This window comes from Acanthisitta chloris, unplaced genomic scaffold, assembly GCF_000695815.1.
Source record: "Acanthisitta chloris isolate BGI_N310 unplaced genomic scaffold, ASM69581v1 scaffold5647, whole genome shotgun sequence".
NCBI classification, from domain to species: Eukaryota; Metazoa; Chordata; class Aves; order Passeriformes; family Acanthisittidae; genus Acanthisitta; species Acanthisitta chloris.
This window is the reverse complement of record NW_008681999.1, coordinates 81,049-93,793: the sequence shown is the minus strand read 5'-3', so window position 1 is coordinate 93,793 and position 12,745 is coordinate 81,049. Positions and strand designations below refer to the sequence as shown.

The window sequence follows — 12,745 nt, the reverse complement described above, 5'->3', positions numbered from 1 at the left end:
TGCAGATCCGGCTCGGGGACAAGTGTTACCCGGTGTGCAAGAGGAAGCTGATCGAGCAGAGCGACTATTTCCGAGCGCTGTACCGCTCGGGCATGCGGGAGGCAGGGCAGGGCCAGGAGGAGCAGCTGCTGCTTTTTTTTTGCGGGGGGCTGAGCGCCCTGGGGCTGGAGCTGGTGCTGGATTTCATCAACACGTCCTGCCTGGCCAGGCTGGAGCAGGAGGAGGGGGGCGAGGGGGAGCCCCCTTTGCTGGAGGAGCGCTGCATCCTACCTGCAGGTCATGCCCCTGCTCCGCCTGCTCCTCTCCCAGGTGAGGTTGGGCAACTGCTTCGAGCTGCATCGCCTGGCCCAGGTCTACGGTCTCCAGGATTTGCACGATGCCTGTCTAGACTTCATGGCCACCCATTACCACCAGGTTCTGCGCAGACCCGACGCTCGGCCGCATCTCCTCCTGCCCCATGCTCTCCAGCAGCAGTTGAAGGAGAGGAGGATGAGGGGCACTGCCACCCTTGTGGTCATCGGGGATTTCATGAGTACCTCCTCCCTGGGGCTGCCTCCAGGCTGTCACCCGCAGGTGGAAGCTCCCTGGTCTATGTTGAGATACGACGAGGAAGCACAGAGGTGGCTGCCCCTGGCCAACAACCTGCCCCCTGACCTGGTGAGTGTGCGAGGCTACGGGTCGGCGACGTTGGACAATTACCTGTTCATCGTCGGGGGTTACAGGATCACCAGCCAGGAGATCTCTGCTGCCCATTGCTACAACCCTTGCCTAAACGAATGGACTCAGCTGGCTTCAATGAACCAGAAGAGGTAACCTTTGCTCCCTGAATTCTACACGTGTTCGTGTATGTCGTTGCAGTAGATCCTGTTGAGTCACGAGGTGTTGGCTGGACTCGGCGTTACGAGGTGTGGTTCAGACCTGTGCTGTGAACTGCCTGTGTCCCTTCCGTGGTGTGGCAGGAAGGACTGTGGTGCTTGGCAGTGTGCCACTGGGCAGGCCTTGACCAGCAATAGTCATCCCAGTGCAGCACAGCACTGCTGCCCCTCCACTGCCGAGGGGCTCCCTCTGCATGGCACAGGGAGCTGCTCTGGCTCCTTGTGCCCTTACCTCATTGCATCAATGCTGGTGGTTCAGCCCTCAGCTGTGGGAGAACATGAGCTGGGCATCAGCAGAGGAGGACTCTGCCATGGCCTTCCACCATGTGTGATTGTTCACTTTGGTGTGATATGGTGGTGGGCTCCCACTTTATTTTGTAGTATACAAGGATCCAGAGTCTCTCTTACTCTCTTGCTGGTGGTAAAAATTCTCCTTTAAATAGCAATGATGTGAAAAAAACCCAACCCAAGATAAAATTCCTCTCCTACTTTCTTTGTGGTATATTTTAACTCCAGTTAAGTAAGTGACAAGTTTTCCTGCGCTTGGTGGGGAGGTACAATCTACCAGATCTGGAGATGGCTGAAAAAATTTAGTTGGAGCAGTTATTCAGTGGTTTGTATTTTCATAGAAGTCTGAATGTTTTGTAGGCCTGCATTTCAGTGAAATATTCACCAGAAAAATGTCTGGAAGATTGTGAGAAATTTCTCACTTGATGGGAATATTTGGATCTGGGAATCATTCATGGTTCTGACCATTTCTCTTTTTTCCTTTATCCTTTTGAATTTTTTAATTAACATTTATGTTTAAGTTAGTATTCAGAAAAACCTTGTATCATTTATATTTGAAAGATGAATAGAGAACTAGCCTTGAGTAGGATCTAAGGAGAGAGGACTTCTCCTGGGCCAAGGTTGTGGCTCCTCTACCTTAATCACACTTTGAAGTTACGAAAACAGAGTCTTTTACTTCACTGAAACAAAGCATTTTTGTTATCCAATGTGAACTCTTGGTTTCCAGCTTAGAAAAAGTGTTTTAAATTTTATTTTGTCTCTCTGGAAAAGAACAAGTAAGGAGGCAAGTTCACTGTAGAATGGAAATTCTCCATCCAGTAAATCAAAACAGCATTCAGAGACCCAAACCATTGCCATAAATGCTTTGTATCTGGGTAGTAAACCTGCAGTCTCTATTTTGGTTTCTATTCAGCTTTTGCCACCTAAAATCCCTCAAAACAGGGGTTTGACCTAAACTTTTCTTTCCCATTTCACCTTTTTTATCACTTTCTGTATGGTGAGGATACTAAACTTTTCTTTCCCATTTCACCTTTTTTATCACTTCCTGTACTGTGAGGATGTCACTGAAATGATCAGCTCCATGATTAGTCATGGCAATTGATCAGAAACAGTGCTCAGTATTTCTGGCTTCTTGGAACAGTGTTGGGAAAAGATTCACCTATAAAATGAGTGTTTAGCTTTTAAACAGTGCAAACACCTTTCCTTACAGATCTGTTTTTTAGAGACTGAGCCCCTAAGCAGCCCTCACTGAGGTGCCTGGGGGAACTGAGATGCTTCAGCTGGCTTCAATTCAGCAGTCTTGCCTACATGAACACAGTTGAGAGCACGTTGGCCTCGATAGAGAAGAGTCAGCCCACATAGTGTCTCCTATGGAAATTCACTTAAACACAGAAGTCCCATGTTGATCAAGTTGTGAGGTTTTGGCATTGGTTTGTGTCATGTATATAGCAAGGGAGATGTTAGGATGTGTGTGGATCCTGCAGCATGGCTTTTGCAACAATATTTATTCAAGGCCCTTTTTTCACCTTACAGCCTGAGTGTTCAAACTCTAGACCAGCCTCCACACTTTCTCTTATTTTTTTCTAGCATGAATAATCATTATAGTTGAAAGACGTACATGGATATTTTCTTCTAATATCACAATTTTCAATGGCACTGCCATACCAACTGATTCTTCAAACCCATCACAAGTGACAGCAAGGTGTTCCTTAGCAGAGAATTTCACATTAGCCATTTACTGCAGAAAAGTAGCATGTAAACAGATTGTTTTGGAATAATCTCTAGTCTTAAGTAATTGCAGGCCATAAAGATGAATTGTGCCTGCCTCTAGACTGCAAAACAGCAGTGAGTATGTGGCACCATGAATGATAATTGGGGCATGGTGTTTTCACAGAAACTCAGCTGATCCCTTCACAAAATGTGTTTTTGACTTTAACATCTCCATGGAGTCTCAACTCTGGTTTTCTGTACAACATAACCTTTCAGCTCCCTGATGATCCACTGGGCATTTTGTGGCCAGAACACAGGAAGGCATGGCCTGTGCTGAAGGAGCCAAGAGCAGGAAGATATTTAATATGAGGATTTTGCATGCGACCTGTGTCTGCCACACATATATGCTGCAATTATGTGTTGCTTGGCATTATATTTTTACTGTGTTATGCTGAGTTAAAATAAGCAGGGTGGTTGCCCAGCCTGCTGCTTAGGAATTACAGTCATGTGACTGTCTGGCAAATGAATTGATGCCAGACAATATAATTGCATCCCATGGATGCATTTTTTACATACCTCCAGGGAGGGTTCTGGTTTCCATTGAAGTTGGTTTAACTTTGGATGACAGACTCTCTGGATTTGCCCTATATGAATGGCTGCATATGTTGGGCTTGAGGGAAGGCTGAGGAATTATGGAAATACTTGTGCTGCTTTGCTGTTCATACAAGAGTTCTCTGACCCAAAGAGACCTCTATGATATTTTTATCTGTAATTATTTCCATTGTTGTAATACAGAATCTCAGGATGTTGGGATTCCCTAAACATACTTAATAGTCCCAACTTACTTCTAAGTAGAAGGCAAAAGCATCAGATATATACTGAATACTTAGCAGCCATTCTGGTTTAGGTTATTGCTGTAAGCTTTCTTTCTAGGTGTAGAGGTCTTCTTACTGTAGTTTCAAGCTTGCCCACAATAGGTAACTCCTGTATATTATACTTGTGATGCCCACAGGAGCTTGAGAAAGTGTTATTCCCTATTTATGCATGCACAAGGGAGACAAAATCATTTGCTCAGCCTATGACTGAGCATGGAATTTCTCAGCATCTGAGGGCTAAATGTAGTGCTGGTCATAGTCCATAACAGATATAGTCCATAAGATAGTCCATAGTCCATAACAGATCACAGTTTCTAGATCTTTTCATTCTAGAGATAATTCTGTAGTTGGAATAGAGTCTTCAGAGAATGACCTGAACTTTTTAATAGAAGAAACTTCGTGTAAGTGTTACCCAAGACCACTTCTTGTCTTTGAGGGCAAAAAGGTAACAAAGTACATAGGGGACTGTTGAAGTAATGTCCTTGAGTACCCTTCCAGCCCTTTTTTTTTTTCAATTGACACTGTCAGCTGGAATTTGCTATTAGAAATGATACACTCCTAGGATTTCTACTGCATGTGCCAGTTACAGCTGTCTATTCCACTTTTATTTTCCTTCAGAACCTTCCTGCTCATGGCAGGTAAATATTCCAGGCATGGAAGACCCTTGTAAGTCCCTGGCTAGGGTTATACCCATGCAAGTGGAACATGGTTTTTGGGAGTAATCAGTGCCTGGATCGGTGCTGCTCTGAGGACTTTAACAGGAACATAGGAGAGGATGTTTCTGGGAGATGTTAGTTGTTTATGAGACCTTCTCTTTCTGTATTTTTTTCCTTTTTTATTCCACTCAAAATTCATCTGTGTTTGGGGAAAACGGACTTTTGCAAAACGTTTTCAGTTAGAAATATTTATACCTTGTTTATCACAAATGTCTCACACACTTCCAAAGCTAAAGCTTGGATGCAGTGTACTCTGCAGACTCATAAAATAAATAAATAAAAAATATATTAAAAAATTAAAAAGTAATTAATTGAAAAATGTAAGAAGCTTTGGATTTGCCTTGGTAAGTGTGCTTTCATGATTCTTTGTCTCTGTCCTAAGTACTTTAGAATAAAGAAATCATCAGATTTATGAGAAAGGTTGAGATTAAAGTTGATCACTTGGCAGGAAGAAACCACAGGTTAGTCCAGGCCTCCTGTTCTGCAGCAGGACCAAGGTTACCTTGCAAATACATGTCTAACTTGTTCTCAAAACCCTCCAGCAGTGTAGATTCCAACCTCCTTCCTCCTGGGTAACTTGTGATCATGTTTAGCCACCCATCTGATTGGAAAGTCCTCTCTAGTCCCTGTGCTGACTCTTTCTTGTTGTGAATGATACCTGTCAGTGAACAAAGAAATGTGTTCTGGCCTCTTTATAGCCTCTGTCACAGTGATCTCCTACAGATACATCTACAGCTGTCACTGCAATCCAGAACAAAGGACTCTGGGCAAGTTGCTGAGTGTTGTCTTGTATCCAGAAAGCCTCTCTGTCCCCTAGGTCCTTTGCATTCGTGCATAATACTTTTCTTCCCTTGTGCATATAGTGCTTTGCACTTTATGGAATGAAAAATATCTTTTGAACTAGGATGAAACCTCACAGCTTGTGCTTGCCTGTGTTCCTGGGGTTCCAGTCAGAGAAAATGGGAGACTTCAGAAGATAGCTCACACCTCTTCTTGGCCCAGTAAGAAGGTTACCCACTATGCCTGGCGTTTGGAAAGTACCTTTTGATCCTTCAGGTTTAGAGAAGTCCCTGGTCTGAAGGGAGTTATATCGCAGTTGAATCTGATGGATTCAGCTCTGTTGTTTCCAGGTGGTAGTCCATGGAACAGTTGTTACTTGTGGAGAGCTGGCTGGTTGCTCTGTGTTTGCTTTCCTTGTTTCCAGCTTTACTTGTGGAGAGCTGGCTGGTTGCTCAGTGTTTGCTTTCCTTGTTTTCAGCCGCTCCAACCCATTAAAAGAGTGTAAAAATGCACTAAATATTTCCTAATGTTCACTCTCCATAAAAACACCTGCTGTTATTGGCATGAAAAGGTGAAGGGCAGAATTTTTTCCTAACATACTGAGCCATTGTCCAAACTTTCATATGAAGCATGCTGATGGATACTTGCAGCTAGTTTTGAGTAAAACGAACCTTATAGTTAATGAGTTCCATAAATCTGAGATGTTTCACTGAATGTCAGCCAGTTTAACAAGTGTAAGAAGTGGTTATGTGACTGACACAAAGATATGTGGCCTCCTTTTAGAATAATTCAAGTTGAAAGTTGTGCTGTATTGGTTTCACCAGATAGTTTTCCCTGTGCTGCAAGAAACAATTCAGTGACATACGTGAAGGTCATCAAACAAAAACCAGATAAATTGCCTTCATTCAGACAGAATAACAAGAGGCTACAATTAAAGGGTAACTAGAGAAGCAGGTGTGAATGAGGAAACCTGTGGACACTGCACACTTGATTAGTTAATTCTTGTCCTCAGTGACAGAACTTTTAGCATGTTTAAAAAGTGGTTAGAAGGTCTTAGAATGGGGAAAAGCTACCTGGGGAAAAGCTATTTGTGTGTGTCTGAACTCATTTTATAAGGCAAAATTCCTGCACCGTCTCCTTCACGGGCATAGGATTACAGAATTTCTAATGCACTTTGGATTTTAAAGGATTACTTGGAAAATGCACTTATATTTTGTGGTTTTGTCCCTTTGTTAATTTGTAGATTTTTTTTTCTGTCCTAACTTTTAGAACAGGTACATTGCTTTGAAAATCATGATGCTTTGCAAGTTATTATCCCCATTTCATACCCCACTATTGATTGCCATGTTATTCTCTAAAATGGAAAACTTAATTGCTACAGAGAGAAGATGAACAGAGTGACCTAATCATAAATGTCAGCAAAAAAATGAATAAAAAGCAATTAATTCCTTCAAAGGAGCATTTTAGCTTCCAGAGCTGTATCAGGATGACAAGAGCAAAATGATTCCATCTGGAAACCAATTCTTTTTTTCCAAAGATGTTTAATAAAAAGGAGTTGCAGGGCAGCCTGCTGCTAGGCAGGGTTCATTGTGTCCAGACAGAACCCTGCAAAACTACTTAGCAGTAAGTTCTGAGTCTTGGATTCATGCAGAGTGAAACTCACTTTACTGCTCAGCAGGCCAATGCAAGTCTAAAACATCCTTTCAGTTTTACAGACTTAACACAGTTCCCCATTTGGTTTTATGCTGAGCTGGTGCACTCTGAGGACTTTCACACATCCAATTAATTGGACTACTCATGATAAAATCTCAGTTGGCTCAGCAGTAGAGAAGGAACAACCTTTTTAGGCAACGAGACTGTTTCTGGGGAGAGGAAGAGCTCATCTTTTATTAGAACAGCTTCCATGGCTGGAAGGAATAGCTGAGCATACAAACCTTCTGTCTTCAAGTCCTCTGGTTTCATCCTACAGACTTTAACATGCATGGGCCATTTGGTTCTGTCTGTATTACCTTCAGAGTGTAAGATAGAAGGCTTCTTCTGCTTCAGTAATTAGAAAGTTGCCCTTTGCTGGGTGTGAAATTTGACAGCATAATGGAACAGAGTAAGAAATAAATGACCAGGGCATTGCCCATGGGGTGAGATGTATTTTGTTCTGCTATGGGTAGAACATGAGTTATAGATAGATCTTCTTCAGGGGGATGGAGGGTGTATTTAGTAGTTTAATGCTGAATAAAATATGGTAGATTCTCTCTCCCTCCTTTTGCAGAACATGATTCAATGTGTTGCACTTTAAATTTCTGTTTATTAGGGTTATTAGAGAGATTCTCTAATACAGCCTAAGGCAAGTCCACATTCTTAGGCATTCATCAAGTCTTGTTTGAAATTTGTGCAGTTTCAACTGAAATGATATCCTCGACTGTTTGTACATAAAATATGTTTTTCTCTACTAGAGGTACTTGACTAAAAGCCTAATAAAAATGAGACATCATCTGATCACATTAGTTAGCTAAACACTTAGGGCTCAAACTGGCACAGATTGAAATCCAAAATAAAACAGCCATTAGTCTCAGCATCCACATCAATAACATGCAGAATGTCACTGATTCTATCCTAAGTAATTACAGTGTCAGTGCAGAATTTTGGCCTTGCACAGAAAAGTTCAGATGCTGCAATAGTGATAGTCCAAGCTGTAAGTGATGACGAGCGTGCTGAAGCCTGGATAGGAAGAACTTTTCTCTATTCTTCTGTACATCTATACCATTAGTCTCAGCATCCACATCAATAACATGCAGAATGTCACTGATTCTATCCTAAGTAATTACAGTGTCAGTGCAGAATTTTGGCCTTGCACAGAAAAGTTCAGATGCTGCAATAGTGATAGTCCAAGCTGTAAGTGATGACGAGCGTGCTGAAGCCTGGATAGGAAGAACTTTTCTCTATTCTTCTGTACATCTATATATTTCGTGCTGAAGCCTGGATAGGAAGAACTTTATTCTTCTGTACATCTATGCAACCTATTTCAACGCTACAATCTTTTTTTTCAGATCCAATTTTAAGCTTTTGGCTGTGAATGGAAAGCTCTATGCCATCGGTGGTCAATCCCTTGCCAACGTGGAGTGCTATAACCCAGAAAACGACTGGTGGAATTTTGTAGCCTCCATGCCAAACCCTCTTGCAGAATTCTCAGCTTGTGAATGCAAGGGCAAGATCTACGTTATTGGAGGATACACTACACGAGGTAAAACCTTTGCCTTTACTTTGTTTTTATTTTTTACCTGATTGTTTCTAAGTCCCAGATCATTTTATTCTGTTTTTCCAGGAAAGCTTTTTTAAACTGCTGTAGAAAGCTGCATAATGCTCATTAAAACACATAGAAATAAATCACTGGTAGAAAATCATTGACAAATGAAACATAAAAAATTGCTCTGTCATAGAAGAACCAGGTATTGTTATTTTTTTTCAGAGCCTACAGGGACCTGGGGTTGTATTATGCTGAGAGAACAAATTGATGGATACTTCAGCACCCAGCTTAGCCCTCCTGCTTTGTAGATTTTGATCACCTAGTACAAGGAGAGGCCTCAACAGATGTGCTTCATTTACTTTTCAAATACCTGGTTTAAACTGTCAGAAGGGAAAATGCATAGAAAATATCTGCCTGCATTAGTATGTCTCATGTATTAATAGATGTCATGGTATTTTCACTACAGCATTTCAGTGTTTACAGGCAGATTCAAGCTACAGCTTAATAACTTAATAGAATAGTCAAAAGGTTAAGCAAGAGCCAACTTTTTAACTTCATTTCTATACCCTGTTTTCTGAGGAAAGGAAGGATTTGAAATTTCATTTTCTCCTGATTATTACTTTTTCTTTCTTCAGTGGAAAAGCAAGCCACTTCAAAAGAGCTCCCAGTTGTTCATTCCTTAAGCACATAGTGCCATTCTGTGGAAGGGTATCATTTTCTCAGAGCTTTAGAAGTCATTTTTTTTTATCATGTCAAGTGTTTGGATTTTTACCAGGATTTCCTGTTTGAATTTGGCCTTTGGCCACTTCATTTGACCTCAGTAGTTTTAATGGTTTTCTTTCCAAGTGGAGAATAAAATTAAAAGACAGATCAACTTTTACAGACAGTACTGCAAGCAAAGCTAAACTGACATTAGAACAAGATGTCTTTTCTAGTGTCTGAGCAGATCTTAGCTCTGAATTATTAGACAGTTTATAAAAGACACAGTACCACCCCTCATGGTCCTTGTGTCAATAGAAACCTTCAAACTCATTTTGTGCAGTCCATTCTGACTCAGAACCTGGTGGCATCACTGAGGAAAATGAAATCCATCTTCGTGCCTGTGTCCATATGGAGGGTCGTGGTGTGGTGTGCTCTGCAGTCCCACTCCTCTGGTCATCCCCACCAGAACACCTGTTGGGGAGCATTGTGCTCCCTGGTGTCCAGCACTAGGATTCAGAGATGTCTGACACAAAATACTTGCTGTGCTGAAAAGTCAGATCCAAAGGGTCAAGAGGACAGAGAACAAGGGGAAGGGACTGCAACAGAGTAAGGGGAAGACCTTGTCTCTAGAGACCAGAGTTAGGATTTTGCCATTTTTATCTAGAGAAAGACAAAGAAGAGGTAAGGAAAAAAAGCTCCGATTTTGTTAATAGTGCTACATGATTATGGGAGTACCAGCTGTTCTCCTACACCCCTTACGCTTTGCAAGCTCCTTTTCTGATGCTTGTGCTATTCTTTCTTCAGGCTTTCTACTCCTGGTGTCATGGAGAGGTAGATCAGCACATTGCTAATGCTGATCCTATCCCTTGAAATCCACTAACAAAGTGTGTGTACTCAGGATTGCTGCCCCTTCTCAAGCTCCTTATTCGGTACTTACTACCTGTGGCTTCACTTGAAGGAGGATAGTCAGTGAGTTACCTTTCCTTCTTCCACACCTCAAGGGATTGCTGTTGTCCTTCAGGCCTCTGACTTTTCCTAGGTCTTTTCCTAAAAGCCATTTACAGTGGAAACAGGATAGTAAAACACTATGAAGTTGTGAGCGATGGATAACTTAGCACACTTAGGCTTATGTTTAAATCCAGGACTGTTCAGGACAACAAATGCCTGTGCTTGTTATAAATGACTTCCTGAAGAAAGGCCTAGAATTAGTTTTTCTGTGACACCTTGGCTTAGGACACCTAGCAGACTTAGAAACCAGGATTGCCACAATTACACTGGTGATTCACCTTCCAAATTATGTAGATGTCAAGAGAGTGTTAAGGCCTCAGGATCTGGGAGACACTGAGGTTTATTTGCTGGCTTGCTACATAAAACACATGCAGCAATTAATAAGTTTTTTTATGATATGTTACTTTATTTTTATTATTTCTGCATAGACTTCAGTTTTAGTAGGTGTTGTGGGCTGTTTTTTTGATTTGTGTAGAGCTTTCTCCTGAGGCTGCACTTACCAAAAGATGTAGGATCTGAAATTTTCCACTGTAAATTATAATGACACTCCTTGAATAAAGTCCCTCCTTCCTGTTCAAAGTTCTCACTTCTGAACCTAGATCCTAAGAACAACTCCATGTCAGGCATTACAATGTTCCTGTGTTGTATTGTAGGTTTTGTTGTGGTTTTGGTTTTTTGCAGTCAGAGAATATGTTGTTAGTAGATGAGGTTCTCATTGCCTTCCAGTATCTGAAGAGGCCTCCAGGGAAGCTGGAGAGGGACTCTTTGTTAGGAGCTGCAGTGACAGGAAAAGGGACAATGGGTACAAATTGAAGGAGGGTAAATTTAGGAAAAAAATTTTCCCTGTGAGGCTGGTGAGACACTGGCACAGGTTGCCCAGGGAGGCTGTGGCTGCCCCAACCCTGGCAGTGTGCAAGCCCAGGCTAGATAAAGCCTTGAGCAACCTGCTCTGGTGAGAAGTGTCCCTGCCCATGGCAGAAGGTTGGGACTGGGTGACATCCATTCCAACCTCTAAAATTCTATGATTCTATGATCTATACATAGAACTTTGATCAGCAATTTCATGAAAATAATGAGCGCAAGCAAATGCTAGAGCAGCACCTCCCTAGTCATGCTGCTAATGCCCTTCATTCATGGCAATCCAGTTATATTTATGTCTATTTATACCTGTGCCCTTACATAACTTGTCAGTATGTCACTGTCTGCTTTTCCCCTTGGGAGCTTATCTGGAAATCATCATGCAGGATAGAGCTGTAATATGGAGCAGGTTTTATTAAAAGATCGGCGTGGAGCCTGCAAACCTGTTGCCACTTGTCACTGGAGTTTGGATTTAAGCTCAGGTCTCTAGAGATTAAACTGAATTTACTTGCTCACGAGTCCTGTGCATCCTGTGATAATTAGAGAAGCCTTGGACACAGCCAGGGTCTCCACAGCACCATAAATCAGGATGGTATTGTAACGATTCTGTAGAATAGCAGTATTGCAAACACATGCACCCATTGAGTTATAACTGAAGGATGGCAATGGTCTCAGCTTCTTTCTGAGGCTCTGTCTGATGCCAGAGTACAGAGTTCTTGGTTCTTAGATGATTTTTGACAATGTGTGTTTCTCTCTTTATAAGGTGCCCTTAGGTCATCCATGCTACTTGCTGAAATGTAACCAGCTCTATGAACTTTATTCCGTAAAACTTCAATTTATGGCACAAAATGCAAGTTAGGTTTGGAGGATAAATCATCACCTGACAGCCATTAATGAAGCATACTGTCTTCATGATAATTCAGTTCATCTGTAACTTCTGTTGGAGAGGAGAATATTGCTCCATTTCTCTTTTTGTGAAATAACCTTACGTATAAATCAGAGACAAAATTAAAAGCACAACTTAAAAGGTAGGGATTAGTCTGCTAAAATCTGCATCCCCAGACAATTTACATCACATCATGTGCTAGAAGCAGCATCATTTTTCCCCTCTGCAAAAGAACAGAATGTTCAAGCATTACTGACAATGGCAGAGAGTTGCAGTTCTCAAGGGTCGATATTTCTTCCCTGGTTTGCCATGCTTTTGCATTGGAATATGTTAGTGATCTGTAGTAGAGGCTGATGCAGTTTGTAGGGAGGAAGAATCTTTTTCCATAAGTACCTTCTTGTCGTGGTTTAACCCCAGCAGCAGCCAAGAACCACAATGCAGCCTCTCACTCACTCCCCCACCAACGGGATGGGGGAGCGAATTAGAAGGGTTAAAGCTACAAAAACTCATGGGTTGGTATAAAGACAGTTTAATAGAGAAAGCAAAAGCTGCACACACAAGCAAAGCAAAACAAGGAATTAATTCACTGCTTCCCGAAGACAGGAGGTGTTCAGCATCTCCAGGAGAGCAGGAACCATCACGCGTAACGGTTCCTTGGGAAGACAAACACCATCACTCCAGATGTTCCCCTTCCTCCTTCTTCCTCCCACCTTATATACTGAGCATGATGTCCTATGGTATGGAATATCCCTTTGGTCAGTTTGGGTCACCTGTCCCAGCTGTGTCTCCTCCCAGTCTCCCATGCA

The 12,745-nt window shown here is 42.1% G+C and overlaps 1 protein-coding gene across 1 annotated transcript in view; it reads left to right on the top strand.

The window, feature by feature from the left end:
• Positions 1 to 5: 5 nt before the first annotated feature.
• KLHL42 (kelch-like family member 42) overlaps positions 6 to 12,745 on the top strand; it is a gene marked incomplete at its 5' end in the record, with an annotated part of 13,404 nt that continues 664 nt past the window's right edge. The window contains 3 exon segments of the mRNA XM_009078307.1: positions 6 to 256; positions 258 to 809; positions 8,289 to 8,482. Of these exon segments, the coding sequence (XP_009076555.1) occupies positions 6 to 256; positions 258 to 809; positions 8,289 to 8,482 (997 nt within the window).